The 27,302-nt window shown below is 45.6% G+C and overlaps 1 protein-coding gene across 5 annotated transcripts in view; it reads left to right on the top strand.

Moving 5' to 3' along the window:
• The window catches only part of NTRK3 (neurotrophic receptor tyrosine kinase 3), a 217,584-nt gene that overhangs the window by 130,038 nt on the left and 60,244 nt on the right, over positions 1-27,302 (top strand). Inside the window, exon 13 of one of the 5 annotated variants that reach the window (XM_065846999.2) lies at positions 10,064-12,729. The exons of the other annotated variants lie outside the window; for them this stretch is intronic. Within the exon in view, the coding sequence (XP_065703071.1) occupies positions 10,064-10,182 (119 nt within the window). The 3' untranslated portion in view covers positions 10,183-12,729. Of the gene's footprint in view, positions 1-10,063; positions 12,730-27,302 lie in introns of those variants that run through there. 5 annotated transcript variants of the gene reach the window in all.

Genomic DNA, 27,302 nt, shown 5'->3' with positions numbered 1-27,302 from the left:
CATGCCCTGTTGGATTCCAGCAATTTCCAAGGAGGATCTCACCCTGGCATCACCAACAGGTCAAGGACCAGCAGCTCCTTGAGGAGTCTGTCTTGGGTTTTACATGCATAGGAGGTTTTTATTTGGGTCTGTAGAGCCTGTAGTCTGTTGGAGCAATACTGTGTTCATTTCCTTCCCCTACAACATGGGTATTTTCCTAGTCTCCACATTTTCTGGGTGAAAAACTGCTCACATTGTAGTGTTAGTTCTTGCTTTTCTGATGCTAGCATGGCATGAACCCCAGCTGACATTTTAAGCACTAGAGGATCAGGATGATGCCTGCTGCGCAGAAGATGTCTTTACCCACTGGAAAACCCCTGCACCAACCTGAGTGGACCCAACTCAGTGAGGACCAGAGCTGTGCAGATGACTAAAATGTATGTTCGGTGCTGCCAGAGCTCTGGTGTGGCACTGAAAACATGATCCCTGGACCTAAACCAGGACAGACCACCGTGCTGAGCCACATACCACCGCTAATTTCAGAGAGGCAGTCATGCAGCAGGGCTGACCAGCCCAAAAGGACCAGGGTTGTGGCTGTGGGTTACATTTAGCCTCGTGCTGGTAGTTGCCAGAAGCTGTTATGCTTTTTGGGACATGTATTTCGACCATTGTTGCTTAGCCAGCGGCTGTGGGGGCATTTGTTCTCCCCCAGGCTGCTGATGCAAAGCAGCTGTTGTTCAGTCTGGCAGACCAAGCATCACTCCATCCCGCTGCAGAGGGGACCAACATCCCCTGTGTCGCTTGTTTAGCTCCATCACTTTATTGCTACAAACCAACTCACCCAGAGCTGTCCTTCGTACAGCTGGTGGGACTCAGAGTGATGAGGCGGTTAGTGGATGAGGGCAGCAGAGTGAAAACCATTTGGCGTTTCTATCCTGATTCTTCTGGGTGCCTTTAATTAGCATGATTGCTCAGCACGCGATTTTGCCATGTTCTTTAGCTCCCCTGGTTAGAATAATTATTCCCCCAGCTCCTTTTGTTCCAATTCCTGATCGCTTACAAAGTCTCCTGTTAAAAGCCATTAAATCCGTAATGTAAAGTGAGAGTAAACGTTGGGCAGCGTTGTGCTCTCAGCCCCACACGTGTGTGCTCACGCTCTCTGCAGCCCTCTCCTCTGCTCCCGGCCACGTGCTCCGTGCTGCAGCATCCCCCTCTGCCTTCCTCTCGCACGCTTCCCCACCGGCCATCCCACGTGTCCCACATGCAGCAGGTTGTGTGCACACTCTCCCTTGCTTTCTGCTGGTGATTTTTGGTATTGCTCAAGCTCAGTTTGCTCTGCACGTAGGCTGGTTTTTACTGAGGTTGAATTTGTGGCTGTGGACTGTGATCTCGTACGTTGAGTTGCATGTGCAAATGTGGAAGTACCGTATTAGAAGTGTATGGTTTTGCATGCTTTTGCCCCGGTGTGGGCAGCGCTTGCTTCAAGGGGCAGCATACATAGAGGAGGACATGTTTTGCCTGTGGTGCCAGGCAGGACTTCTGATAATAGATGACGGATAAGAGGAAATAACTTGTTTTCTAAGTAAAGCTGTTTCCCTTTTTCTCAAGCATGAAATCCTCTGGTGGAGTGAAAACAGGTTTTGGATAGTCGTGTTCCTGGTAGTTTCCATGTTGCAGTGCCTCCCCATCCAGAAGCTGGGAGCTCAGCCCTTTCCCTGTCCCTCATCTCTGCTGATATTTGATCAACACATGCCAATGACACAAGTGGGGCAGACACAAAGGCTTGCACAGAATTATATGGTGTGAAATAAGATTGGGCTGAAGTGCTTTAAATGCCTTGTGTGTTTAGGTGACTTGACGTGAGAGGGAGAGGAGACATATTTTCAGACCCAAAATGAAACTGGGTCAGAGAAGGGCCTGGCAGTCATGTAGTTCATTAAGCTTGGAGCTGACTGCTGGAGTAAAAATTCACAGCTAAACCACTTGCTGGAAAAAGCTTCTAGGAAAGAAATCCTGATCCTTCCTCCATCCTTTGAATGAAGACTTCTAATAGACAACAGCCATGTGTTTTGGGCTTAGGTCTTTGTTTGCTGCCCTGCGGTGATGTGCCAGACCTTCCTCGCCCTGCAAATCATGGTGGGGTGAGGGTACCCTTGCACAGCAGCAGCTACCTTCCCAGCACCCATCCATGGTTGGGGGGCTCCCCACTCACCTCATCTCTGCCTTGCTGGCTGCAAGAGTTCTTCTCAGCATTTTGTATCTTCTCTTGTAAAAAACATGCTGTGTTTCGTGTACGTTTTGTGGGGAAAAAAGCCGTTTCTCCCCTCCTGCAGAAGGAAAGCCACCACAAATACCTGCCGCTCATTTGGTGGGCAGTACCCACATTGTTCCCTGGGAGCAGCATGATCCCAGTGCAAACCTGTGTTTGTCTGTTTGCTCTCCCCTTCCCCTGGGGAAAGCACAGCCCTCCCTGTGCCCTGGGGTGTGTGTTTTAGAGCTTACCTCATACTGGCAGGCACCAAAATGTGGTCTTGAAACAAAGCCTGGAGCTGGGAGCTCTCCCCTGGGAAAATTAATGACAGTGCTCTGATACATTTTGGTTCAGAAGGCAACTTGTTTTGAGAACCATCAAGTGGGGCAATTATTAAGAGAAGAAGAGCTGTGGTGGCAGCCTTCATTTCCCAAACAAGCAGCAAAGTGGAAGCACTGGAGAAACAGACAAAGGACAATAATTCCAGACAGCACAGCATCCAAACAGCCTAAAAAATCAACAAAACCTCATTCCTTGAGGCTCCCTGCTGCTCTCACTGTGTTTTTGCCCTCAGCTCTTCCTGTTCCCATTTATGACTCCTCTGTAGTCCTCCGTGCCTCCTCGCCTGTCGAGATCTCCCACGCTCCATCCTCAGCTTGTGAACTCCACTAAATCACATTTCCCCGCAGGATGCTTCTCCTGACACTTGAGGCTCTCGGGCTTGTACCGCTCCTGGGCTTCCTGGAGGGCAGCTCTGGCCTTTCTAGATGACATAAGGTATTGTTGGAGCAGATGGCAAAGTAAAGAGACTTGAGCAAGCAAGAATTTATCCTGGGCCTTGATCAGCTCCTCCACCAGCCTCCTCCTGAGCAGGAAAGCATCGTTGACACTGCCTGGGCAAGGAAGGTTCCAGGTGCAGACTGCAGCAGCTGTGTGCTTTCCTATGCACCGTGTGTGTGTCCTTTGGCTTTCATATCCTGGCAGTGTGGCTTTACCGAGTGCTTCTGTCTCCTTCTAGACCCCAGGTCTCCTGGCAAGGACAGGAGTCTGGGAGCTGGGGCTGTTCCCTGTTGAGTGCCCGTGCCTGTATGAGTTCCTCCAGGGACCTTGGAGAAACTCTGGTCCTGCTCTATGTCACTGTTTTGCTATCTACATAATGAATATAACATCTCCTGCCTCCCCAGGGAATGAGCAAGGCGTAACAAATTAATGTTTATGAAGCACTTTCTGGCTGAAAAGAAGTTTGCAACAGGGCTGTTGCTGTTCTAACTTAGAGGCTTCCTTTGCTGGTTGGCTCTTTGATGTGATGATCTGTGGTACTGGTGGATCAGCTGTACCATAATTGGAATTAATCAGCAATTAAGGAACACGAACCCAACCAGATTCTTTCATTTCTGGGCAGATTAGTCAGTGGTTTCAATAACTCTGTGTAAAATGCTTAGGGTAACTATTGCTGTCTGAAGCAGCTGGGGAACAGAGGCGGTGTCGGAGGGACGAGAATACCTGTTGGGCAAAGTGGAAATGTGAAGCTCTTATAACGCTGTGCACAGTGCTTAAATTGGCAGCACTCTGAGGGCTGACTTGAAAAAAAAAGTATTAAAAATTGACAAAAGAATATATTTGAAAACCAAAGTGATGAAAAGGATGTATTACTTATTACTTGTTGGGATGGGATCTTTCATGCCAGGTCCCACAGGCTTTGTGGAGCACAGAAGCAGGAGAAATGGGGACTCGTGGAGGCAGGAGATGTTGTTGTTCTTCCAGGCAGTGAGAATTGCAGAGGAGAAGGCTTCTGGACTTAGCAGTGAGAGCACACAGAGGGACAGAGACAGGGCAATAGCCTGATAACACCTGGGATATCAGCGGCCACCAGACTCTTGGGCATTTTGGAAACACCTTCCTGGAGCTCGTTCTCACAGCTGACCTATAAATGCCGAGAGTTTTGCCATGCACATTTGCATAGTGGTGGATGTTATGAGGGACAAAATGAGCCATTCTCTTTGCTCAGGGACCTTCTCTCTGACCCAGTACAATTTAACTGAGACAGAAACTAAACTCTGCATGTTGTGGGTGAAACTGCTGTGTACCCAGTCCTTCCCCCTTCCCTGGTCCTCTTACGAGTCATTCACATACTCTGGCTTCAATCTAATGAAAACAAAACCGAAGAGGCCCAACTGATCTGGCTGCTTTCCATCATGCAGTTGGGCCTCCAAGTGGCTTTAAATAGCTGCACCTCTGGGCAGTCTGGAGAAAAGCATCAGTGGTGCCTCTGGACAGGGAGGGGAGCTTTAACTGAAATCACAGGGCATCTCAGACCTGAAAATCGCCTTTTTGTTTTGTTCTTGGTCTTAAATATTTTTTTTCGATTTATTTATTTATTTATTTATTAAAATTTTATACCCTGGTAAGTTCTTTCCTACTTTGGGGCTTTTCCTAAGGGGGATTGGTGGGGAATCTTGGAGCTCTGCCTCCTGAGCTATCAGGCTACACCATTTAGCGTCTTGGAACTACTCCATCCATGAAGGAGTTCCAGAGAAAACAAACTTGTGATCCTGGCTAATATGGATATGGCCCACATTAACAGCGACAACAGTGGAAATGCGGTGGATACTGGAATTCCTCCGACCAAAGGTTTAATGAATCTCACATAGTCTTAAAGTGTTCACTGTGTGGAAATCTGTGGACACTGTCCTTTTCTAAAGGAACATTGTTCAGCTGTTGAGTGCCTGTGGTATATTCCTAACCCTTCCTCTGCTCTAGTTAAGCATGAGAGAAATTTGTGTGGAAATGGGATCTTCTGGACCCATTTGCTTCTGCTGTTTCTCTTACTCTCAGCTGTCTCTTCCCTTTCCTGCCCTCAAAAACACATGCAGTGCTGCGATCCTCTGCTCGTAGTTTTTGGGTTGTGGAGAAGATGAAGATGCCACAAACTGTAGCTAGAGCTACGCCTAGCACATTCCCAAGAGGTTTCCAGTGATGTCAAGTCTCATTGACTAAAGTGGGAGACTCTTATGCCTGAGGTTAAACCATGGAAAATGAACAAAGATACGAGGTGAGCTACTGTGGAGGGGACTAAGGACCCTGTCTCCATGCAAATGAACAATCATAACTGTTTCTGTAGCTCTCAGAGACTTTCTGTGGATCTTAGAAGAGTCGTTTTCTATTTGAGGATCTGCTTGAGGTCTGCGTGTTGGTGTAAAATTAATCTGTGGGCTGAATTTTCTTGCGATTCTCTGTTGTGGTCAACACTGCGGGGCTGGTGTGGATGAGAGGAGGTCTAGGCTCTTCAACTTTACCTTGGACAGTAGAGGAGATGATGTGCTAATCCGTGGCTGAGAGCGTCAGGAAGAACCTTATAGTGCGCTTCTGCTGGGCTTCTGTGACCTGCTGTGTTGTGGTGAGCAAGGACTCAGGCTGGGTTTTATCTTGGCCTTCTGTGTGTTGTGGAGGAGGAAAAAAAGAGGGGTTTGTATCATAGCCCTGCAGATGAACCCATCCGTGACAGGAAACCTGGATTGCTGTGTTGCTTTGCCTTCAGATATAGACGTATCAGTCCTGGCTTTGACTAGACGGATGGCTCCTTCGCTCTGGATGCAGGCCAGGCTTGATGGTTTTCATGCCGCCTTTTGATGCTATTCATACTTCATATCTGTGCATAGAGAAAGATAAAATGTACACTGTTGTTGGAGTCTCCTGTTGCTTTTCCTTTATATCATAAATTCTGCTGTAACACGGGACATGAAAGCTCCATTGCTTAACGTGGGCTGTGTGGATAGCAGTGTTAAGTCTGGCCAGCTCCTTGCCCCTAATTTGGTATTTTTATTTAACCCATTTTTGCCAGTCGTTACATGGCATCCTGTTGCTTTTCTCATCTGTTCCCACAGCAATTTATGCTGCTGTTTTAGAAGGAGTTTCCATCCATGGGTTTCAAATCTGGGCTGCACCCCTCCTGCGGTGGCAGACGGGGCTGCCATGAGGAGTTGTGCATCTTTTTCTGCGTCGTTCTCTCACCTTCCCGTGTCACATTCCCTGCTGTTCTTCTCTGGTGACCTGCAGCAGCCTCACATCTCAAAAGCCTTAGGAGCATGGTGTATTTGAATGGTTGCAGTTTTACCAGAAGGGGAACGGTGAGGTGAAATTATCTAATTTATCTCCTTAGTCTTGTTCTCAGTCAGTAGATGGGGAGTGTTCCTTGCAAGGCACTGGCTCTAGGCTGGGTTGGGTGATGTGCTTGGGGTAAAGTGGCTGAGACCCACGAGCCAGGGTGTTGGGAAACGCAAGACAGCTCTGGAGGACTAAGTGGATGGCCAGGCTTGAGGACAAAAAACGATGGCATGGTTTGGTTGCCTTCAATTTTATTGTCCTTTCATTGCCACATCCTTCCAGCCTGCTTAGAGAAATGCCCCATCTGCTCCCTCCATCTCAAGCTGTTAGAGCTGCACAGCAAATCTGAGCTCATTCCTCTTCCCTGTTCTCCAGCACTCTCCATACATTGATTTCACTACCATACCATAGCTATTAGTAGAGACAGTATCATGTTTAAATTTAAAAAGTGGTCTCATTAGAACTGGGAGAACCACCAAGTTTAATCTATCACACCCTTCCCAATTTTGCAGGACTTTGGAGATGCTTTTGATTTGAATCTACAGGATGGGTTTTTAACCTCATTACCATTTTCAGGCTTGTATATTGGAGTTTCCCCCCATATCTACAACCAGTGTCAAAGATAGTATTTTTCCTCCCTTTTTCCAGCTAACACTGACAAACATGAAACTCCACAAAAGTAATTGTTTTTAGAATTTCCACAACTCCTTCTAAGAAAATGAAAACTTTTCTTTCTCTTTTTATTTTAAGGAAAAAAAAAAAAAAGTAAAAGAAAACCCCCACATTCTTTAACACATTTCCAAGCTAACTTTTCAGGAGCTAATAGCTTTGATGGTATAAATATGACATTTGTCATAGCAGCATCCAAACTCTGAACCTGTTGAGATTCACCCATTTTAACCCCAGACCATCTCAGTGAACATCATGCATCTCATATCTGACAGAGAATACATAAACCTAGCAAGAGCCTTCTTGGTTTCTGCTCCATACAAGAGAATGGGGTTGAAGGTAGCAGTACAGGAGACAGCAGGGAAGAAAGAGAGAAAATCAGTCAGAAGAGAAGCATGTTTTTTAAAGATTCTTTGGGGACTTTGAGAAATCAGAAGAGGATGCCAAAATGACTGATACCGCATTGCTTTCCCAAGTCAGTGGTATGTGTGTTCAGCCCCTAAGCTTCAGAAATGTAGGTTGTCCTCCTGCCACGTTCCTCATTGTCTCTCAATAGCGACTGCACATCATTTATGGGGTAATCCCTACTGCAGTCCCATTCGGCACAGTCCCTGCTGTCACTGGAGATCCCCGCATCTGGGATTCAGAGCATAGCACCAATAACAAAGAGAAAAGCCCTCGGCGTCCCCAGCCTCGTCTTGCTGATCTTTCGCATGTCCCTTTATTGAGGCTGTGTGTCCCCAGTGGGTTTTTAGGTCTGTTGAGTGTGGTCCGGCAGAAGTGGAATTGCCTTAATTTAGCAGAGCTAAGAAATGCAAAGAAAATAAAGTAGACAGGAATGCTCCTTGGAGATACTTAGTATTGTTGAGTATAGTCTTTCCCAGCCATCCTTTGGTGGCCATAAAATATATTTATATCATGAAAACCATAACACGATAAATAGTGACGTTCAGGGATGCCATGTTTATTTGTCTCCCAGTGACTCTGATAAGAAATGGACTTAGTTTACATACACTTTTCCAAGCATCAGCACTTTAAACTCTGCTTTGGCTCTGAGAGTTGAGCTAGGCTTTTTCTCACTACTAATGATATTTCAACACTTGGAATTTGCCTATGAATTTTGTTTATGACACGTGAACTGAAGCTGAGCCTGTTTTACTCTCCCATGAGGTTCAACCCTTCAGGGCCACTAAGAATAACAGATAGTTTCCCCCAAACAAGTTTAAATGTTCCAAAACAAACAAATAGCTTTTGTCTACATTCTCAGGTTTGTCAAAAGAGGCACATGTTCGATGAGCAGATGCAGTAAGATAGTGCAGGAAAGAAATATAAATAGATATAAAAGAAAAAAATAGAAGAAATAGGAAAAAAAATCTTCTGGCTGGTGTAGATTTGGTCTGAAAAACCTTTTGTGCCTAGGCTAATGGAAAGGACCATTTCTATTGAGGTCAGTTCACAAGGGCATCTGAGCTGCTCCACACTGCTCTAGTGATGCCAGACGTGGGCTGACTTACTTGATTTGTTGGGGATTCTGTGACCATGTGAGAAGCAGGAGTGCTTTCCAGACCTTAGAGCAATTGTATAGCCAAGGCATCCCAGTAATTCTCTTGGAAAACCCCTTTGGATCTGTAAGAAGTTGGGACAGATTAGAGCAGTCCTCAGGATCCTGCCATGTGTGTCTTGATCCTGGCAATTGGATCTGTACTGGGGATTTTGGAAAGCTGGCATAGAAGTCTTTTATGTCTACATACTTGATCTGAGCTAAGAGCAACTTCACTGCAATTTTAGCAGCCATCTTTAACGACATATGTCTATTCCTGCCATGTCTCATTCCAGCCCTTTGGAATGACCTCAGTTGTAGAAATACTGCTACAAATGGGTGTCTGAGAAAGTAAAAATGATGAGCTGACACCTGAAGACAAATATGTGGGCCTTTTCTGCAAGAACTTGTGGAACTGGGCACAAAAGATGGTAACAAACAGGGTTTCAAGTCAGGAAGAAGGGAAATGTAAGGTAAACATCAGGATGTGTCCTAACAGTGAACTGCAACGTGCCCTCCTTCAGTCAGGCTTTGAGGAGAGGGCTGTGGGACTGGGTGTCCCAGCAGAAGGGTTCCCTCCTGGAGCTCCCTTCCAGTGCTCCACAACAGGATTGCTCCCTCCAGTCCAGAGAGCTATTCTCTGATGAGTCCTGAATATTTGCATTTATTTAGCTTCAGAGAATAATTCTCATCTTTAATAGTAATTATCATCTAATCATTTCTATATTACAAACATGCTAGTAGTGGCTTTCCCTGGCTGGGGCACCCCGAGGCAGGAGCATTATGAAGGGATGGATAATACAGCCCTTGAAAATGTTATATTTGTGCAGTATGTTCACTGGGGCTGAAGGAAAGAGAATGCCTGCTCCACTTATTTTTACTTTTCATCTTGCCAGTATTTCTGGCAAATTCTAAACTTTCAAATTACTTTCAAAGAGGTGGGGTTGTGTAAGGAGAAGGTGCCTCCAGTGTGCAGGTTTGGGTGTAGATGGGACAGCTAGGGCTAAGGAAGTCTATGGGGTTACGAGAGTCAGGTCTCCCCAGCCTCACAGTGGTACTCTTCAGCTTCAGGAATGTTAAGCCAGACTAAACAAATCATGAGAGGAAAGTAGACATAGGAAGGATTCTCCATTTTTCTCACCCCTTGCCTAGGGGAAAGATGGACTAGGTAGGAATTAGGACTTTTCCACACCTGATTAGTGGGAAACTCTAGAAAAGAGTTGTTCCCAGTTCTCCATCCAGACTGCTTGCATGCCCCTTGTCCTCAGAGCACTTGTGCCTGCATGCACCACGTGAAATAATTGCCTGTTGGTTATGTAAAGACAGAGTGAGGTAGCCCTGCCCAGAGAGGGCGTTTTGGCTTTAATTTAACTACAGTCGTTTGCTGGTTATTCATTTGGTTCTTTTTTAATAATTACATGTGTGTCGATATCTCTCTCTTTTTTTCTAGTTTTGCTCTTTTTTGTTTTCGTTTACTTTATTTTGCTTTTTTCTTTTTTCTGTTTTTTTTTCCCCTTTAGGTTTCAGAGAAATTATGTTGAATCCAATAAGCCTCCCTGGACATTCCAAACCTCTTAACCAAGGCATTTATGTTGAGGATGTCAGTGTTTATTTCAGCAAAGGACGTCATGGCTTTTAAAAACTCCTTAAAAGTCCCTGTTCTGATGTCAAGTTTATAGGCTGTGCCCTCAAAATGGTGGGAAGCAGTAAGCGTGGTCTGTATGGATTGAGGTCTCCTCCTAATAGGACTCTACAGCCCTGCCTGTACACACGTTAAAGCCAACTGAAACTGTGGTTCTCTGTCACCAGATAACAGGGTTGTTCTTTTCCTCCAGTGGTCGCTGTGTACGTTAAATATTCCTGCAAGGCACAACAGCAGCAATGAGAGCAAATAAAGAGAATTAAAACCCGGTTGAAAAGGAGTCATCCTAATAACACAGTAAATAATTGTACTTTTTGCTTTAAAATAAAACACAAAACAAAACCAACCAAGCCAACCAAACTGACATCTTTAGTCATGTCCTCCCTGCTTGGAGTTTTCCTTGTAAGCTTGTGTCTTCGCAACACCCAGTGAATGCTGCCATCACCTCTTGTGTGGCACCGCCATGGGAGGTTTCCCAGAGCGAACCGAGGCGGGAGCCTGGAAGAATCTAATGCAGAACGAAGACTTTTGGTAAGAACAAAGGCAGCCCCACTCCCAGTTCTTGCACAGAAAATAATGTTGGAAGGAATAATAATGGAAAGAAAAAAATAATCTTCTCTGACAGGAAGAGAATGTGGTTATCTTTGAAGTGCACATATTCTAGGAGGCTATTTTTTTTTTTTGTTTGTCTGTCTGTGTGCGCTAGAGCGGCTTGTTGGATCTGACTATATCATTGTCGTACTCTGGTCTCTCCCTGCTGTTTGAATGATGAGCTTTATCTGAGGAGTTGCCTGGACTTCCCGCATGGATGGAGAATCCATAGCGCAGGAGGGTCCGTGTCCTTGCCAGGACTAGGGCAGTAAGCAAAGTGGAAAAGCATATCAGACGCACGCAGGTCCCAGTTGCTGGGCCTTTTCCAGCCCACTTTAGCTCTTCCCTGTGTTCCCACCCAACTGGAGATTGGTTGTAACCCAGTCATGTACCCAGAACCATCAGCGTGAGGCTGACTGACTGAAGGGGAGGAAAAATAAGTATTCTCTTGCTTCTTTTCTGGCATAAACAGGATCCTGCTCTCTGGCCAATATTCTCTCTCCCTCTCCCTTCCCACTTTTGTCTTATTTCATCCAAAGCCTCTCAGATGGAAAAATAAACCCTTTGATCCTGTCCTCAAGAGAAGCCAGCTACCCTCATGGCAACTTACAGAGCTTTCCTTGGACTCTTTGGATGCCACGTGTATGGGCAATACAGTTTTGCTCACACATATCAGTGATAACCTATAAGTAAGGCAGATATTCTCTAAGGGAAAATAACCTTCCCAAAGCTTCAAGTGTTGCCAGATCCTTTTCTGAGAGGAGTATTGAACCAGGAACTTGCTCACCAGCCACTCAGATTTTCTTGCCTTCTTGGTGGCCCGAGACGACCTTATCACATCAGGGATGTCTCTAAATCACCAGCTCTAAAGGGTCACTGCAACTGGAAAGAGTCATAGTCCCCCTCTGCCAGAATGGGGCAGAAGCCTCAGAATGGAATGTTCTGCTTCATCCTGCCCTTACGGTGACCTGTATGAACCACCCTGGAAATTACCAGGAGGTTTTATTATCATGTCCCTGGGAATATTCCATTCTCTTGCTGCTTCTCCTGATTCGCTCACATAAAAAGGTGAAGTGCAATAGAAGAGTACAGGAGAAATGGTAGCAGATTACTTTAAGTTAACAGACATGCCTTAGGAGGTGTATATATTAGGATGAGGAGGCCTGGCTCAGGTTGGATGGCTTCAGAAACCATGACCAAAACTCCCAACAATGTTTCCTGCCCGCATTGGAGCTGGAATTGCGAGAGGTGCACTACCAGAGAGGACCTGCGGCCATGTGCTCTTGACACCTCAATTCTGCAGATTCACGGAGTGAGGAGGAGCTTCACCAAGCGTGTGAATCACTGGGTGCTTGTCCGGACTGAATTTCCTCATCTCCTGGAAGTCGCCCACCCGACCTGGGGATGTCTTGTCCGTCTGAACCGTCTCCTCTCCCTAGCACTGTTCAGGGGACTCTGCTCTCAGCTGTGTGTATCAGTACTAGAGATACATCTGTGGGCCTGGACCAGAAGCCTATATCCAAACACCCTAGCAGAGGAAGGGTTGAATTTTGCAGCTCAGGTCCATCTCTGCTTAGAAGAAATCCTCCGGACCGTACAGCATAATTTAAAGCAGTTCTCCCCACTGTGATCAATGTCTCAATTTGTTTAACACCAGTTAAAGTCTCTGGTTCCTCACTGCTGAAAACAAAAGCCAGTCATGGCCGTTTGCAATTGGTGGCTTTAAGTAGCAAGTCTAAGGATGTTTTTTTTTTTAAAAAAAATTATTTTATTTTTAATTATTGTAAATCATTACCTCATTTTCTGTCAATGAGACTCCTCCATCTTTGAGCATTCTTATCTTGCCATAACTATCATCCTGTGCTAATGGGAAATGGGACAGTCCCTTTTCACAGAGACTATAGGGGTGTTCAATGTCTAGTTTCTTAATAAACACTTTATTTTCTAACGAAACAGCTGCATCAGGTCTCTTCTTTGAAGGCAAAATAAATAAATGTTCAGAATGACACGTCCTATAGTCTACTTCTTCATGAGATGGTCCACGTGTGGGGAGTCTGGTTGGTTCAGGGGATGCAGAGGGTGGGATTTACAGTTGTGATGTGAATGTTGCTCAGGTGTAGCTCTTGCTTCTGTCATTCTCATTAGGTACAAAGATGTTTCCTTGCTTGAAGGTTTTGCTGATGATGGTCTCAGTTGACCACCTGTTGTTTTTTGTAGCTTAGAATGGTCATATTCTTAGGGACAAGGCAGTACTGCTGGGAGATGGTGTCACAATTTGCCAAGACATGTTTCTACGCTTAGTGGAAGGAATCTTATTAGGAACGTTATCTCTCAGAGAGCTTGACACTAGAGGGTTGTTGTGGCTGTCATAATCTTGTATCATAACATGCTGTTGCTGCAGGTCTCCCTGCTTGACTGTGCAAATTACTCTCCTGTTGGGTGTTGGACTGTTCTCTCTTTGTCAGGGACAATTAGCCTCCTTATTAAGCTAGTGAGGATGTGTGTGATATAGAGGTGATGGGGTACAGGTGAGTGTTGCACTCAGGCTCCTCATCAGGAGTTTGTGTGAGGATGGTTGGTTGCTCCAGGAGGAGAGAGGAGCCACTCTACAGTGTGCAGGGCTGGGCATGAGGATGTGTCTTATTGGTTGTGTCTTAGAATCACTACTGGGAGATGTCATGTATGTGATTTAAAGCTGCTGTGCCAACCTGCAGGTGCCTGGGCATGAGGCTGGGGGTGTGTTTGAGCTGATATTGGTGAATGGTGCTGGAACCCTCTTAGAAAACCTGGTGGGGAATTTGATGAGCAAAATAGAAATAAGTTTTCTGGCATCGTTCTGTTCCTGTAACTTCTGGGCATGACTTTCGAGCAAATGTATAAAATGATGCTATGGGTGAACTTCTGCATGCTGTTCCCTTCTGATGAGTGTACTTCTAGAAGTGACTGAGTGCTGCAGTTCACAGGATTGGGTGATGGCTGAGATATTTACCTTTCCAGGGATGTCTGCAAGCGGCTGAGCTGCATCAGATTTCATCCCTGTTTCCCTCTCCTTTCTGAGACGGGGGAAACAAATATGGGTGTTCGAAGCTCTGCCTTCTCCTCCCCAATACTCTAAGGTCCGTTATCAGGTTTCACAGCCCAGAAACTTTGCAAACAAGGGGCTGATTAGCCAATTACTTATGCTGCTGGTATGGTCTGCCTGTTTGGACTCTAAAAAGATGGAGTCACGTTTCTTTTAGTTCATGCCTGGAGCAAGTACGATGCGCACTGTCTGATTCTGGCATGATACCTCTCTGAATGACGGAAGCCATGGGTGGCCTGATGGGACCTTAGGACTGGATTTGCTACAGGCAAGTGTTTGATGTGTGTGATGCTGTAGGTCATGATTGGTGTACATTGAGACTCTGCCACTGCTTATCCAAGTTGTGCAGGATGGGTCTTTATATTTTTGCTGCTCTTTTGTTTATTTAGTTGCGCTTTCAAGGAGTCAGCCCTTCTTTCTCAAGAGGCTGGAGCTTATTTGAAGGTGGTAGTTTTCTCTGCCACAGGTCTTTCGGCTTTCCAGTGTGTCTGTGCTCAGTGTGGTGGGGCAGAAGTCCCGGGAGCTGTGGGCACTCAGAGGAAGATGCTTCTGCTGTTTCAGCAAACTGCGCCAGCCTATCACTGCTCTGCTCTGATTTGTACCCAGAACAAGCTGCAGATCCTTGGGGTTAAGCCCTGGCATTAGCAGAGGATAAAGAGGCCTAGACACAGTCACAAAGCTGAAAACCAGAGGTTTGGAGGAGCAGCAGGAAGAGAGCATGCAAGGAAACAACGCCAGGTGACTTCATTTTTGCTTAAAGTTTTGAAGTGCTTCCGGTGTGGCTTAGGCAATGAGTCAGAGGCCTTATTAGTTGTATATTTACCGGTCCTGCAGAAACCGATCAATTGACAGAAAAGTTTAACAGGCTGTGGGAAAATGCATACAGCTGGTTTGAAGGGGAAAGAGTGTGACGGGAAACCAGCACACAAAGAGCCGGAAAAAGTGCTTTATCTGGTGAAGCAATGACGCATCTTCCTCTGCTGCTGTGGTGCATTTTGCTTTGTCTGTATCTTTGTGGTTTCTCTGATGTGCCCTCCACACACTCTTCATGACAAGCAGGCTCCTGGTGGTGCCAGCACGTGGTCTGATGCTGGAGAGCATCAGCCACCAGCTCCATATCTCCGGTGACCTGAGCTTGTTGTGTTGCAGAGGTGCACTGCGGGCTGTGGGGGATCACATAGGTACTGCTCTGCCTGGACTCCTAAAAAACAGCATAGGAAATCCAGCGGTAAAAATAAGTTAATTTGTTCAACGTGGCTTTGTGTTTCTTGTAAACTGACATGTGGGAAAGACACAGATGGCTCAGCGATGCAGATCCAAGACCTCTTTGCTTCTGCTGGGAGCTCGGTTTGGTTGCGTCAGCTCCTGACATCATTCTTCAGTTTGAATTTCACCTCCTTGGGTGCACCATTGGAGTTTTGGGGGTTGTGTTTCTGTCTTCCTTAATGGGATTTGGTAACTGGTTTCCAAAGAAGTGGTGTCTTAATGAAATCAATATGGAAATTCAAGAGTGTGTTAACTGAACTTTTGCCAGACAGCACTTTGAGGTGGAGTTCAGTCTTTGAGTTTGTCAAGAGCTAGAATAAATCCCAACCCACACTCCCAGCCCCGGTGAAGAAATGTGGGATGATTCCTTTGCTAAGTGAAGATTATAATCTCTCCAGCAGTAAAGCAGTGTGCAAGTACAAGAAAATTATATTAGAACTTTATTAATGTTGAACTTGTGAGTGTAGCTGCTGACTAATCAGCAGGAATAAATTTTAGTTGTTCTCTACAAAGCTGAAGGATTCGTTCCAAGTGCTGGTTAAATAATTTGCTCTCCTGTTAGTGAGTCATTTGTGACCCTGTGCCCAATTCCTGCAGATAAGTTGACTTTTTGTAAGGGTTTGCCTATGATTTCAGACTATTTGGCTTTTTTCATCTGAGGGTTTGCTTCAAATATTCATGTTATGTGACTGGCTGACTGGTGCTGCTTTTGCTCTCAGGCTGGCTGAGTGAATGTTTCAGACAGGCAGACAGAAATGTAACATGCAGGGATGCTCTTCAGTAATCTGATATTTGGGGTTGTCCCTAACCCCGTGTTTCCATTTCATATCTTGGGACTGGTACCACCCTACCAGCTCTGATGGTAAAAATACCAAACAAGCCACTGTTCCCCAGGCCCTTTGGAGCAGTTAAGAGATTGTTTTCAGAGCAAGCATCCTTCATGGCTCCAGCTTGAGTTTTGGGAGCAGCCTGTATCTGATCTGTATGTGGGTCTGCAGCCGCTGATCTCAGCGCAGCCACTGCTGGAGGTCAGTGTCATTCATAAGAAGTCGGAAAGAGCCAGACTGGAGTCGCATTAGACTCAGTAAACTGCCAGGATGTCTGAATAAGCTAATCATGGCCAGGTCATCATTATCTTAAGTGAGTCAGAGATGTGTCCAAGCTGTTTATTAAGATAATTGGAAGAGGGAGGGATATTTGCAGTCTGTGAACCAAACCAGTGAGGCGGTAGAATGTATTGCAACATCTGACACAAGAGAGAAGGAGCTCATGGTCTTGCAAATTGATGTTCTGCTTGTGTCCATAGCCTGGTTGCACGGGGATTCAGTCCCTGGTGTCAATAAAGGGGATGTAAGGTGGCATCATCAAACACCACCAACGTGAACTTGTCTTGCCTGGCCAAAGAGGTTGTACCTCTGCTCAGATTTCCTCACAAGGCCTTTTTTTATCTGGTAATTTTAGAGATATTTTGGATCAACAGAACAGTTTGGTTTTGCTACATCAGTGCCAAGCAATATTTGGGGATGACAGGAGCAGCTGTGCACAGTCACTCCTTGCTTGGCAGTGCCTGGTCCAGTCCTCTGCAGAGTGCTGAAGGTGGCGGCAGGTTTGCTTTGTGTTTCCTGAGACATGTTTGTTCATCGAATGGTGCCAGAGGGGTTGCAAGTTTAAGAGTGTTTAAGCTCCAGTCATGTGCTCAGCGGTGCTAGAACAACTCCAGAGGTACCCGTCCCGCAGAGCCATCGCACCTCCCAGTGCACAGACATTGCAGGCAACTGAGAAAGGACTCGCTTAAAGACAGGTAAGTGTCATTTTTCTCCTTCCAGGGAGCTGTTGTATGTAATATGCTGAATTCAGACCTCTAGCAGGAATCATTTTGATGGATCTGTTCTAAATGCATAAAGGATAAGGGACTGCATTAGGCATTATCAGTGAGAAACTGTCAGTCCCTGCTTGGGAACTAGCAGGGGCTCTTCTGGCTGGAAATTCTGCAGATGTGGCACTGTGTGAGAGCCAAAAAACCAAGAAGAGCCAATTGCTGCTGGATTTGGAGTTAACCCCTGCCATCGCTTCTGCTTGACAGCCCAGGTCAGGGCTGGGGGATGCAGCCGGGGTGCCAGCAGGTACGGCAGAGCTGTGGGAGTTGTTCAGCACGGCTTTCCCTCCTCTAGAAATCTCGGGAGCACAGAACTGCAAGGGTGGCTACTGCATGGTAGTGCTAGTCTCTCATTTTCATCAGCAATAAGCGAAAAAAGGCTCTGCTGTGCCTTAATCCTCCTGTCTGGTGCCAGCAGGGCGTTCATTTCAGATGGATTGCCTCTTTTGCAGCCACATGAAACACTTGGCACTCGATTCCATCAGAAGATCTGTAGCCAGAGTTTCAGAAGAAGGCAGCAAAGTCCCTGACAGTGCATCCTGGATGAAAATACTGTCCTGTGACTAGACTGAAAGTTCAGGTTAATCCTGTTAACCTCAGAGGGGACTCCTGGGAGTTGGGTACTGTTCTGTGTAGGTCCTTAAGCTCCTCTGCAGGACTGTAATGTGTGAAACATCTAATCTTGTGCCAAAAATTCCTCCCTGGACGTAGTGGTGCTGGCCTGAGCCTCAAAGAAAATGGGCAGATTGATAACAAAAGCAGTCTTACAAGGAAAGGAGAACATCTCTCGCCAGAATACTAGAGTACCCCTTAGGAAATAAAGAAGACTCCTGAGCATAAAAGATATCGTCAGGTATACACAAATGAGTAAGGATTGACAATGTCTCTTCTAAGGAAGGACATCTCTAAGAATCCAAAGAGCAAGGAAATGTGGTGATCATGAGCTGTAGATACAGCACAGATGGAAACCTGGCTCTTTGATCCTTAAAGGACCACTGGAAACAAATGGGCTACATAAGAATATATGAATGGTGCCTTAATGGATGGTTCATCCTTCTGGGGCAAGTCTGTGCCCTTTGTTTATGGTACTATGAAGCTGAGGTTTTCTGGTTACCTGAGCTGTTGGTCTGCCAGCACAGGGAGGGAGACATCCCATAGCTTGCTGGGCACAAGCCATGGAGAACTTTGCTGCCCAGCCTGTCCTGTCTGAGAACTCTATTTTTCGCCTGTGCTCCCTTCTGAGTAATGGTGGATCCTCATGCTTTGAGCTTTCACCAGATCTTACCCAGGCCTATGCTTAGGTTCCCCAACAAGAAATCGGAGGATGACCATCTCTTTGGTTACTTGGACATAACACCCTTGGAATTGTCTGAAACGATGATCTTGTCTAGAGAGGTAAGATGTTCGCTGATCATGGTGCAGGGATGTGTGTATGTTTGTGTTTGTATGCACAGTAGGAATCAAATATTGATGGTGGAAAGATGGTGTTGGATTTCCAAGGGAAGAGACACAATCATTAAATGTGATCTGCTGCCCAAGGCAGAGAACTGGAAGTTGAGATGGTAAAGTCCTCAGTGGATTACGCTGTGACATGGAGGTAAGTTTTTGCTGCAGCTTCCCCATCTGTAATTCTGCATAAATGATTTAAGTCCCCCACAGTGCACTGATGGTATTTGTACACTCCAGCTGCCAGGGATGGATGAGAAGAGCCTGGCTCTGAGCTGGTCCTGGGTGTGATTCAAAAAAGCAATTCTTATGGCTGTCAGCAGCAAGCACGTCCCTGTGCTGCAGACTGAGCTGGGGTCTCCCGCAGAGCTCAGCTTCCAGTTCAGAACAGCTTCTGGGTCTGCAAAAGTGGGAAGCCACAAGGGTCCTTACCCAAGGGACATCCCAGCCCAAGCGCAGGCATCGCACATGCTGCTCCCTGCTCCCTCACAGCACCCTGAATAAAGACTCTTTGTTCTAAGAGATATAGATTATATATATATTTTAAGGCTCCATGAATCATTCATATCACAAAGATGAAACCAACCAAGCATCAGAGCTAAGGAAAGGCTGAGGGTGTGAGGCGAGGAGCATTCTATTATTTATTGTACTAAATCTTGACCTGGTAGCACCTTCGCTTGATCTTGCCTTTGCTTCAGGAAGCCCTCCTTTCTCCTAAAAATAAATTAATCTGCAGTACTCTCTTACTTTCAATGGATAATTGTAGCAAGAACCTAATCAGCCGCTTCCCTTGTTGTGCAGCTTGGTGTTTGGTCTTTAAAGGAGTAAAAGGTACATCTTAGTGGGAGTTGGGCTACTGGAACAAGCATGGACACATTGGGTTGGATGGAGAATGAAGAGTCTTAAGTATGCTCTGAGGTCAAGAAGGGTTGAAAGGTTAACACTTGATCTGGCAAACAGCAGCTGGGGAAAATGGGATTGAATGGTTTGGAAAGAGCTTCTGGCTCGTTTCTGACTGAGACAGGCACTTCCAGGCTCGGTGTGGCACAAGCCAGCTGTGAATAAGGTCTCCTGTTCATTCATGGTCATTTGGTGGTCAGCATAAAAAACTTATGTGTGTGTCAACCTTGTTCCTGGCAGCCAGATGTCCATAGAACAGAGAATGTCTATGGCTTCTTGGATGGAGGCAAATGCACGTTACTAAATTGAGAGTGTTGTTGCATGATTCTGGTTTGTGGTGTCCTGACCTCTTGGCAAGAAGAAGTAGTCAACACAACCTGTCTGAATAGCACTGGAAATCATAGCCAAAAAAGTGAAAAGGGTGAAAGGGAGACTGGTTGGTTGCTTGCTTGCTTTTTCTTTGTGGTTTTACAGTTTGATTCTGTAATCTAAGAGAAGGGCTGGAAGCTGAGCTTTTTTTTATGAGATTATAGTTTGCTTTGTTATTTCAGTTGTATTGCAGTAAAAATTCAGTTTATGCTTGTCCTGATTAAATGGCAAAATGTTTTAACACAACAGCAGGAAACTATCATGTTGCTTTGTTACTGCCTTTTTAATTACTGTGACCAATTCATTGGCAAGAGTAATATTATTATTGCTAAGGGCTGGAGGCACCTTCCCTTTCCATTGCTGTATGGCCCCAGGGCTTGTGAGACGCAGCTTTGGCAGTCAGGTGAGATAAAGAGAACTTCATTTATTTGTTACTCTTCATTTGTGCCAACATAAGAGCTTATGAGGCCACAGTCTAACCTGAGTGTCTAATATGATCCAAGTTAAAAATAACCCCACTTCTACCCCTGCTCCCTCGAAGGTTATTTTTTACCCAGAACATTTCAGGGCACTGCTTTGCCAAACAGCAAAGACAGCACAAGGGAGGGAGAGGCAAGTGGTGGGGTGGAGATGATGGGGATATGTGGGGGCAGGAGGAGGCCAAACACCCAAGCGGGTTTCACCGTCAGAGCTGGCAGCCAATAGTTTGCAGTAAACAAGCGCCATGAACCCCAAGAAGGCTGCTGCAAAAACTGGGAGAGAAATTATTTGGGAACATGTGCTCTTTCTAAAGATTTTATTTTTTTAATAGAGAAATCTTTCATGCCTCTTTTTAATTAATAATGAAGAGCAGGTTCAAAAGAAGGAGAGGGCAAATGAAAACAATGAAGCTTGCAAGGTTCTTTTAAAGTTGGAAGGTCACCTTTAAAAATGGATGAATGCAGCATTTGGAGGAAGCTCCAAGGCAGCAAGCCTGGGGATCAGCGCTAGAAGAGGAGGCAGAATAAAGATGAAAAGAAGAATCCAGTTAGGATCTAGGAGAAGCTGCAGAGCTGCAAGTGCCCATGGTGGACTCAGGTGGAGGTGATGTTTAAGGGAGTTTCTCTGCTCATTCTCTCCAAGCTGCTGTTATGCATAGTGATGTGCTGGGGGAGAGCTGCTGGGTGCTGGACACCCAGCTGGGCTGCACAGGGGCGTGTGGATTGGTGATATCGTTGTTAGTGTAAGCTGGAATTTGGGATAAAATTAAGGAATTGCCTGCCTGTTCTGCACACAGGGGTGCTGAGCCACCCTAGAGATGTCTCGCTTGTGCCAAATGCGTTCATGCTGAGTTGTCCCCTTTCCTGGGAGCCCTCAGCAAGTGAGCAAAGGGTGATTACAACATGCGTTGTGGTAACGCCTCGCTGGACAGGAAGCTTTTGGGTTGTGTTTTGGATGATTTCCTGGCTTTCGCTACTTTGGTCCACTTTGTGAGCTGGTGAAAATCGAGGTACCACCACTGTGTTGTATGTGAATATATTCCCCTCGCCATACCCCATCCGAATCAACATACTGGAGAAACAGTTTTTAGGTATTTCCTGCCCACAATACCCCAAAGATAAGACTGCAAGGAATGATGCCCAGCATTTGAAACTGTAAACTCCTGTTGTGTCTGAGACAGACCTTTCTCTCCCATGCTCCTGCCCTTCCCACCTTTCCTTGGAACCCACCAGACACAGTTTGGGAGCTGCCTGATTGCTGAGAGGGGCACACAGCAGCTCTTCTTTCTTCTCTAACCAGCTCAGACATATCCTCAGCGAGCTTCAGACTGCCTCAAGTCCCACAGGTTCCTCAAGAGCCTGGATAAGCACAGGGAAATGTTCCCCCCCGCTATGAATCTACAGTTCATCTATAGCTTTGGGATCTGATGAGAAATGCTGTCTACATGGTGTTTGATTTTTTGTCCTGCTGTGTTGCTTCCCTTTTTCTGTATCTGTCCTATTAGAAGGTTTTTAGAACACTTTTGCAATCAATAGTCAATAAGACTTGCTAAGGGTGTAGTTTGGAGGCAGTTTTCAGGAAGGAAAACTGAGGCTGCTGTGTTGCCTTCCCCAGGCTGATGCAGTTCCTGCAGAAGCACATGGGAGTGAATGGCCAGACAGAGAACAGGACCCCAGGGACACTATGGGTGTCCCAGAGAAACCTGGGACTCTGACACCAGTCTCATCTGTGTCTACCGTGTGCAGAAACTCCCTATGACAGGGAATGAAGTGATATTTCTTAAGGGTTCACCTAGAACTGAACTCATTTCATATTTAAGCACTTATCTGTCTTTCCCACTGAGCCAAGGCACGGGGGCATCAGACACATGCTATCTGTTGCTTATTAAGTGGTTTAACAAGCCCAGCTAATTACAATGTACTCAAGGATTTCGTAGCTTATGAAAGCGGTCCCTGTTTGTTTGTGTCAGTGCTTTAATACATTAATACACCAATTAAACCTCAGGGTATGTGCGTGCTCACACAGCTTAACATAGAGGAAGGCATGTTGATGTCTTTCATAATCATCTGGGGCTGCTCTGGCTGTTTCAGCTCCAGCTCTGAAGGGATGTTTGTGGTTTTATACTCAACCTTCTTGCTGAAGGGACATGCATCGTCTACATAAAAACGTAGCTCAGCGCCACCGAGAAGTACATTGTTTTACAAGTCTCTGACAGACACGGGTAATCTTTGTCATCAAGGTTTCCTTCTCTCAGGCAGGTCTGGGAGAGTTTCTCAGTCTTTATGTCCGTCTCGGTGCTGATGATACGGGCAATTTTTGCATGAAATTGTTGTCTTCTCTCCCTCAGTTAGTCCTGAGGGGTCACAGTGAGGAGTGTGCTGTCTGCGACATTTGCACTTGTTTGCAAAGGGCCCAGTGCATTTGTTAAACCACACGGGTAACGAGCGATAATCAGTGCACAAGGCACCAGTGTGAGTCAGTGCAGGGATGGGGCTGGAACGAGCAGCAAGGGTCAGAGGTAAAATCCTCCTTCAGTGCACTGAGAGTTCAGTGAAAAGAAGGCAATCATGGGGGAGGAGAAGGAGAAATGGCAGATTAAAGGAAATTGAGCAGCTGCAATAAATACACTCGAAACTGAAGATCATCTAGGATGCAATGATTATATTCCCTGCAGAGCTGAAGTGCTGAGGAGGGTCTGCAAAAAGGGCAGCCGTACAAAACCACTGGCCTCTTAGAGAACAGGCTTACGGAGAATGCAAAATGAGCCGAAGAAAGCTGTCTGGGCTTCAGTGCAGGTCTTTAAGATACAGTTGGGAAGGCTGTCCTAAACAGTCTAGTGAAAATAAAGACAATTAAAAAATTGATCAAGGGACCAACATATACCAGGCTGGCGAAGCAAGAGATAGAGACCATGATAGGACACTGCTGATGTATCACAGTGAAAGCAGAGAGGAGGAAGAAGAAAGCAGGAGAAAGCAAAGGGATGGAAAGCAGCAGCCATACGGGATGCTGAGTGTGTCAGCAAAGTTCTTTGTGCATAAGTATCTCTGAGAAACAATGAAACTGGCCTCATAACATGGAGGGGTTTGGGGTTTTGAAAACAAGGAGCTGGTGGGGAGGATACAGAGGAGAAAGTGCTTATCTTGAGAGTGATATATGCAGGACTTAGACTGGTGACAGAGAATGAAAGTCTGCTTAGATCAGTGATAAGAGGAGAGAAGGATTATTAAATGATTTTCATCTGCAAAATTGTGGCCAAATTTACAGAGGATGAAGAGAGGAAGATCTCCCCATATCAGTGGCTAACTCTTCAAGGGCACAGGACAAGGTGAGCATCCTCTATGGATGGAGAGCACATCCCATAACATACACACCTGTGGGCATGCACACAATTTGTCAAGCTCTTCTCTGGCATTTTAAATTGCCTGTCTAAAATGGGGGAGATGGATGAGAGTTAGAAGGTGGTGGACATAACAGGTCAAGAGACAGACCAGTAAGTTTAAATATTTACTCTGGGAAATTCTTGGAACTCACTTTAAGGGATGTTGTGGGAGAACACCTGGAAAAGTAATGCTCTGTGAAGGCCAAACTTATGTCACTTGAAGTAGTGGGAGGTCACACTCAACTAATCTGCTGGTGTTCCCTGAGGAGCTGACTGCCACTATGTATAAGGGAAATTCAGTGGATACGGTGCACTGAAATTTTCATCAAGGGCCAGCATCAGAGATTAAGGACTGAGGGTAGAAGCACTGGTGTAGGATTTAAAATAAGAGCCTGCATGGAAATCTGCCCTAGCAACGTGAGACAGAAAGGAGCTATTGCTAAAGTGTTTCCAATTGGAAAGAGGTTGAAACTGATGTGTTCTCAGTCAGTCCTAATAATCTGTGTTTTTCACAATGTCTGCTAATGATCCACAAGCAAACACTGGCAGCAGGAGCCAGAGTTCCTGCTGTAACACCACGGAGGTGAAGGATTTTTCACCAGCGCTGATTGTGGCCCAAGTCCTAAATGTGCCCAATGCCTCTCCTGATTTGGGAGATGTTTGAAAGGAATCCCAAGTGAGAGAAAAGAACCAGAGACAGAAAGGACCTCTTTCAACGTCCTGCGATACTGTGAGCAGCACAGGGAACATACCCACACTGGAGGAGACTTGGCATTGGGAGACAGCAATTTATGCAATGGAAACACATATGAAGAAAGGAGAAATGAAGCAAGCTGGACAGCACAGGAATCTTTTCCTTCATAGAACTCCTTCCAGAAATGAAGATGTGATTTTGAACAGCTCGGTAATTATTCTTTCCTTCATTATTTTAAAATTTTGTCTGCTTTCTCTACAATTCCGCTTTCTAGTCTGGAGACCTTGGATGACTTGATGTGAGCTCTGTTTGCAGGAGAATTTCAGCCTGGCTTTGTAAATGCGAGAAGTCTGAGTGAAGTTTTGAACTTTGGGTGCTCATCTGCACTCAAATATTGATCTGGGTAGGTTTGCCCATTACATGCTTGAAAAATCTCTGCCCTGCAAAAAGGTTAAGGGACTTGATTTAAACTCTGATTGATACAGAAAAGACATCAAGGTGACCTTTATAATACAAGCTGAATTTGGGGTCACTTTCCAAGCTCAGATTGCAATAACAAAACAGGATTTGCAGGCAGACTTATGGATTGGATTAGTGGAAACTGACATCTGATTTTTCCATGTTACCATCCAAATATCTGATACTGGCCCCCCAGTCAAGACAGTTTAAGGAAGCAACATATATACTCTTGTCCAAGACATTTTCCAATTAAATGAGACCCATCCAGGGCTAGTGAGGAGAAAAAGCTAATGGCGTATCAGACATCTTTTCCACCATTGTACCCCACTCCATGCTCTGCAGCATCACCCACATGCATTCATCTGCAAATTGCTGGTATCAGCTTTGGGAGGTCCTTTTTATGCCTCTGCATCCTCAGCTAACTGCAAAACATTATTTCCCTTTCTTTTCTTTCTCAGCAGTCTTGCTCATTTTGGTCTTTTCCATTACCAGTATGTTCTTGCTGTAAAACTCCAGCATACACATTTAAATTTAAACTGTTAAGCCATATATGATATATATATATAAAATCTTGTTTTTGTAGCTGAAGATCCTAGCAGGTTGCCTTCCCCGTGTGTCTTGAATACCAACTTAGCAATCATCCAGTCCTCACACATAGTTCAGTTAAAGCTGAACATGCACCTTTTCACCATCTGCAATTAATCATGTCTTCTGAGGCTACCAGCACTGCGGAATGTTTTCTCAAGTCTCACCAGGGCCCTTAGGAAGAATTAACTGGGTATTTTTCCCCTGGTGCAGACACTGATGTTTTGCCACAGGAGAAAACCGTAGGATATTTTTTTTCCTTCTTGCATGAGGTTGAAGTTTGTGATGTTTTTGTGTGAAAATTCACCCCAACCGACTGGCTCATAATGGCAGGAGACATCACTGAGAGATGACAGACAAATGGACAAATATGTGGTGTTTTATCACCTTGTGTTCTCCCTGTAGTGGGAGTGTCAGAGACAATAAACCAAGATGGATTCTCATTTATAAGCATAAAAAAGGCAGGACACAGAGGGGATACGATAAAGCAGTACCATCAGGGAGAGAAGGGCAGCTTCCTAACAAGAACATGTGGTTCTGTAAACAGTCCTGAAATCCTGATGATGAGACATTTCCAAAGCCTTGTCCAAGGAGAACTTTTCCTGGTTCACTTCTCGCTCCTCAAAGTGCTCTGTTTCTGCTAAGGAGAGGAAAGTGGTGTTGGCACGATGGAGCCTCCACTCAGCCAGTGTCTGTGGAACGACTCAGATACCACCAAGCAGCAGCTCCGGAGTCAGTGCATGGCTGAGCTGCTGCCTTTCAGATGTCCTCTTCTGCAGGATGGGCCCAGGGCTCCTGTCTCTTGGCTAGAGCCGCTCTGCCATTACCCTGCTCGTTCGTCAGCAGTGGTGAGGACCCGAGAGGAAAGGTGGATTTGTCTTTGTGTGAAGCATCACAGGAGCACTAGTTCAACATTCATTGCATCCGACCCATGACTGACTCCGATGTAGACCAAAGGAGTACAGGAAGCCCCAACTAAACACAGATCTGGATAACTAAACAAGGACCAGCTGCTATCCCCATCAGATTAGCTAATTCCTTTGTACAATCCAGCCTTTTCTTTATTCCCCTCTGCGTAGTTTATTGCCTCATAACAATTGCCGAAATCACCCAAACCACAGTAATTTTAGAGCTCAGCAGACAGAGCTGTCTCACATTACTTCTCCTTCAGGGGTTTCCTTCCACAGGAGAAGTTGGCAAGGTGAAAAAAGGGATGGGGCTGTGCAGACAGAAGAGGTAGGGAGAAAGCCAAAGAAACCTCAAGGAGAAAGAAAGATGGAGCAAGGTCCGTTTTGGGGTGTTAGGAAAACATGAGTCTGAGGGAACACCTCATCAAGCTGTAGACGTAAGCACACCTCCTGTGTTGGTCCTGTGAGAAAGGGACTCAGAGGAGGCGGGAAGGAAGGGGAGAGATGGAAATTGGGCAAATTGGAGAGAAGCCTTCTAATGAAATCATAACTTGAGCCTGAGATCTGTCTTTCAACACCTCATGTTTCCACTCCATATGGCCTCGCTTCTGGAATTTTCTTGTTCCATGAGTTAAGCTGCATTAGACACTCATTTAATGACCAACAAAGGAAGTTGTTGGTGGGAGAATGACTGTGCGTGGGGTGAGAAAAGACATAGGTACCCAGAGATCCCAGAAAAAAACAAAAGCAGAAGATGCCATCTTTTGTCCAAAATGGTTCTTTTCCTTTGTGGTGATGGTGAGGCTGGCAGCAGTCAGAAGTATGTCCAACCTGCCTGGAGCTCTAACTGGAAAATGCAGAAGACCAGGCCATCTTACCAAATTTCCTGCTTTGAGTCAGTCCAGAAATTCTGTCACAACAGATTTTTCTGAAAGTATTTTCACACTTCCACATCTGGAGGGAATGGCGCTTCTTCTAAAAATACTTGTTCATTTTGCACCTGATTTTGGGGCCAGTTCTTACTCTGTTCAGAACGGGTTCTGTACCAGGGACCACAGCTGTGGATCGGTGCTCAAACC

The sequence above is a fragment of the Patagioenas fasciata genome, chromosome 12 (genome assembly GCF_037038585.1).
Source record: "Patagioenas fasciata isolate bPatFas1 chromosome 12, bPatFas1.hap1, whole genome shotgun sequence".
NCBI lineage: Eukaryota > Metazoa > Chordata > Aves > Columbiformes > Columbidae > Patagioenas > Patagioenas fasciata.
This window is presented reverse-complemented; position numbering and strand designations above follow the sequence as displayed.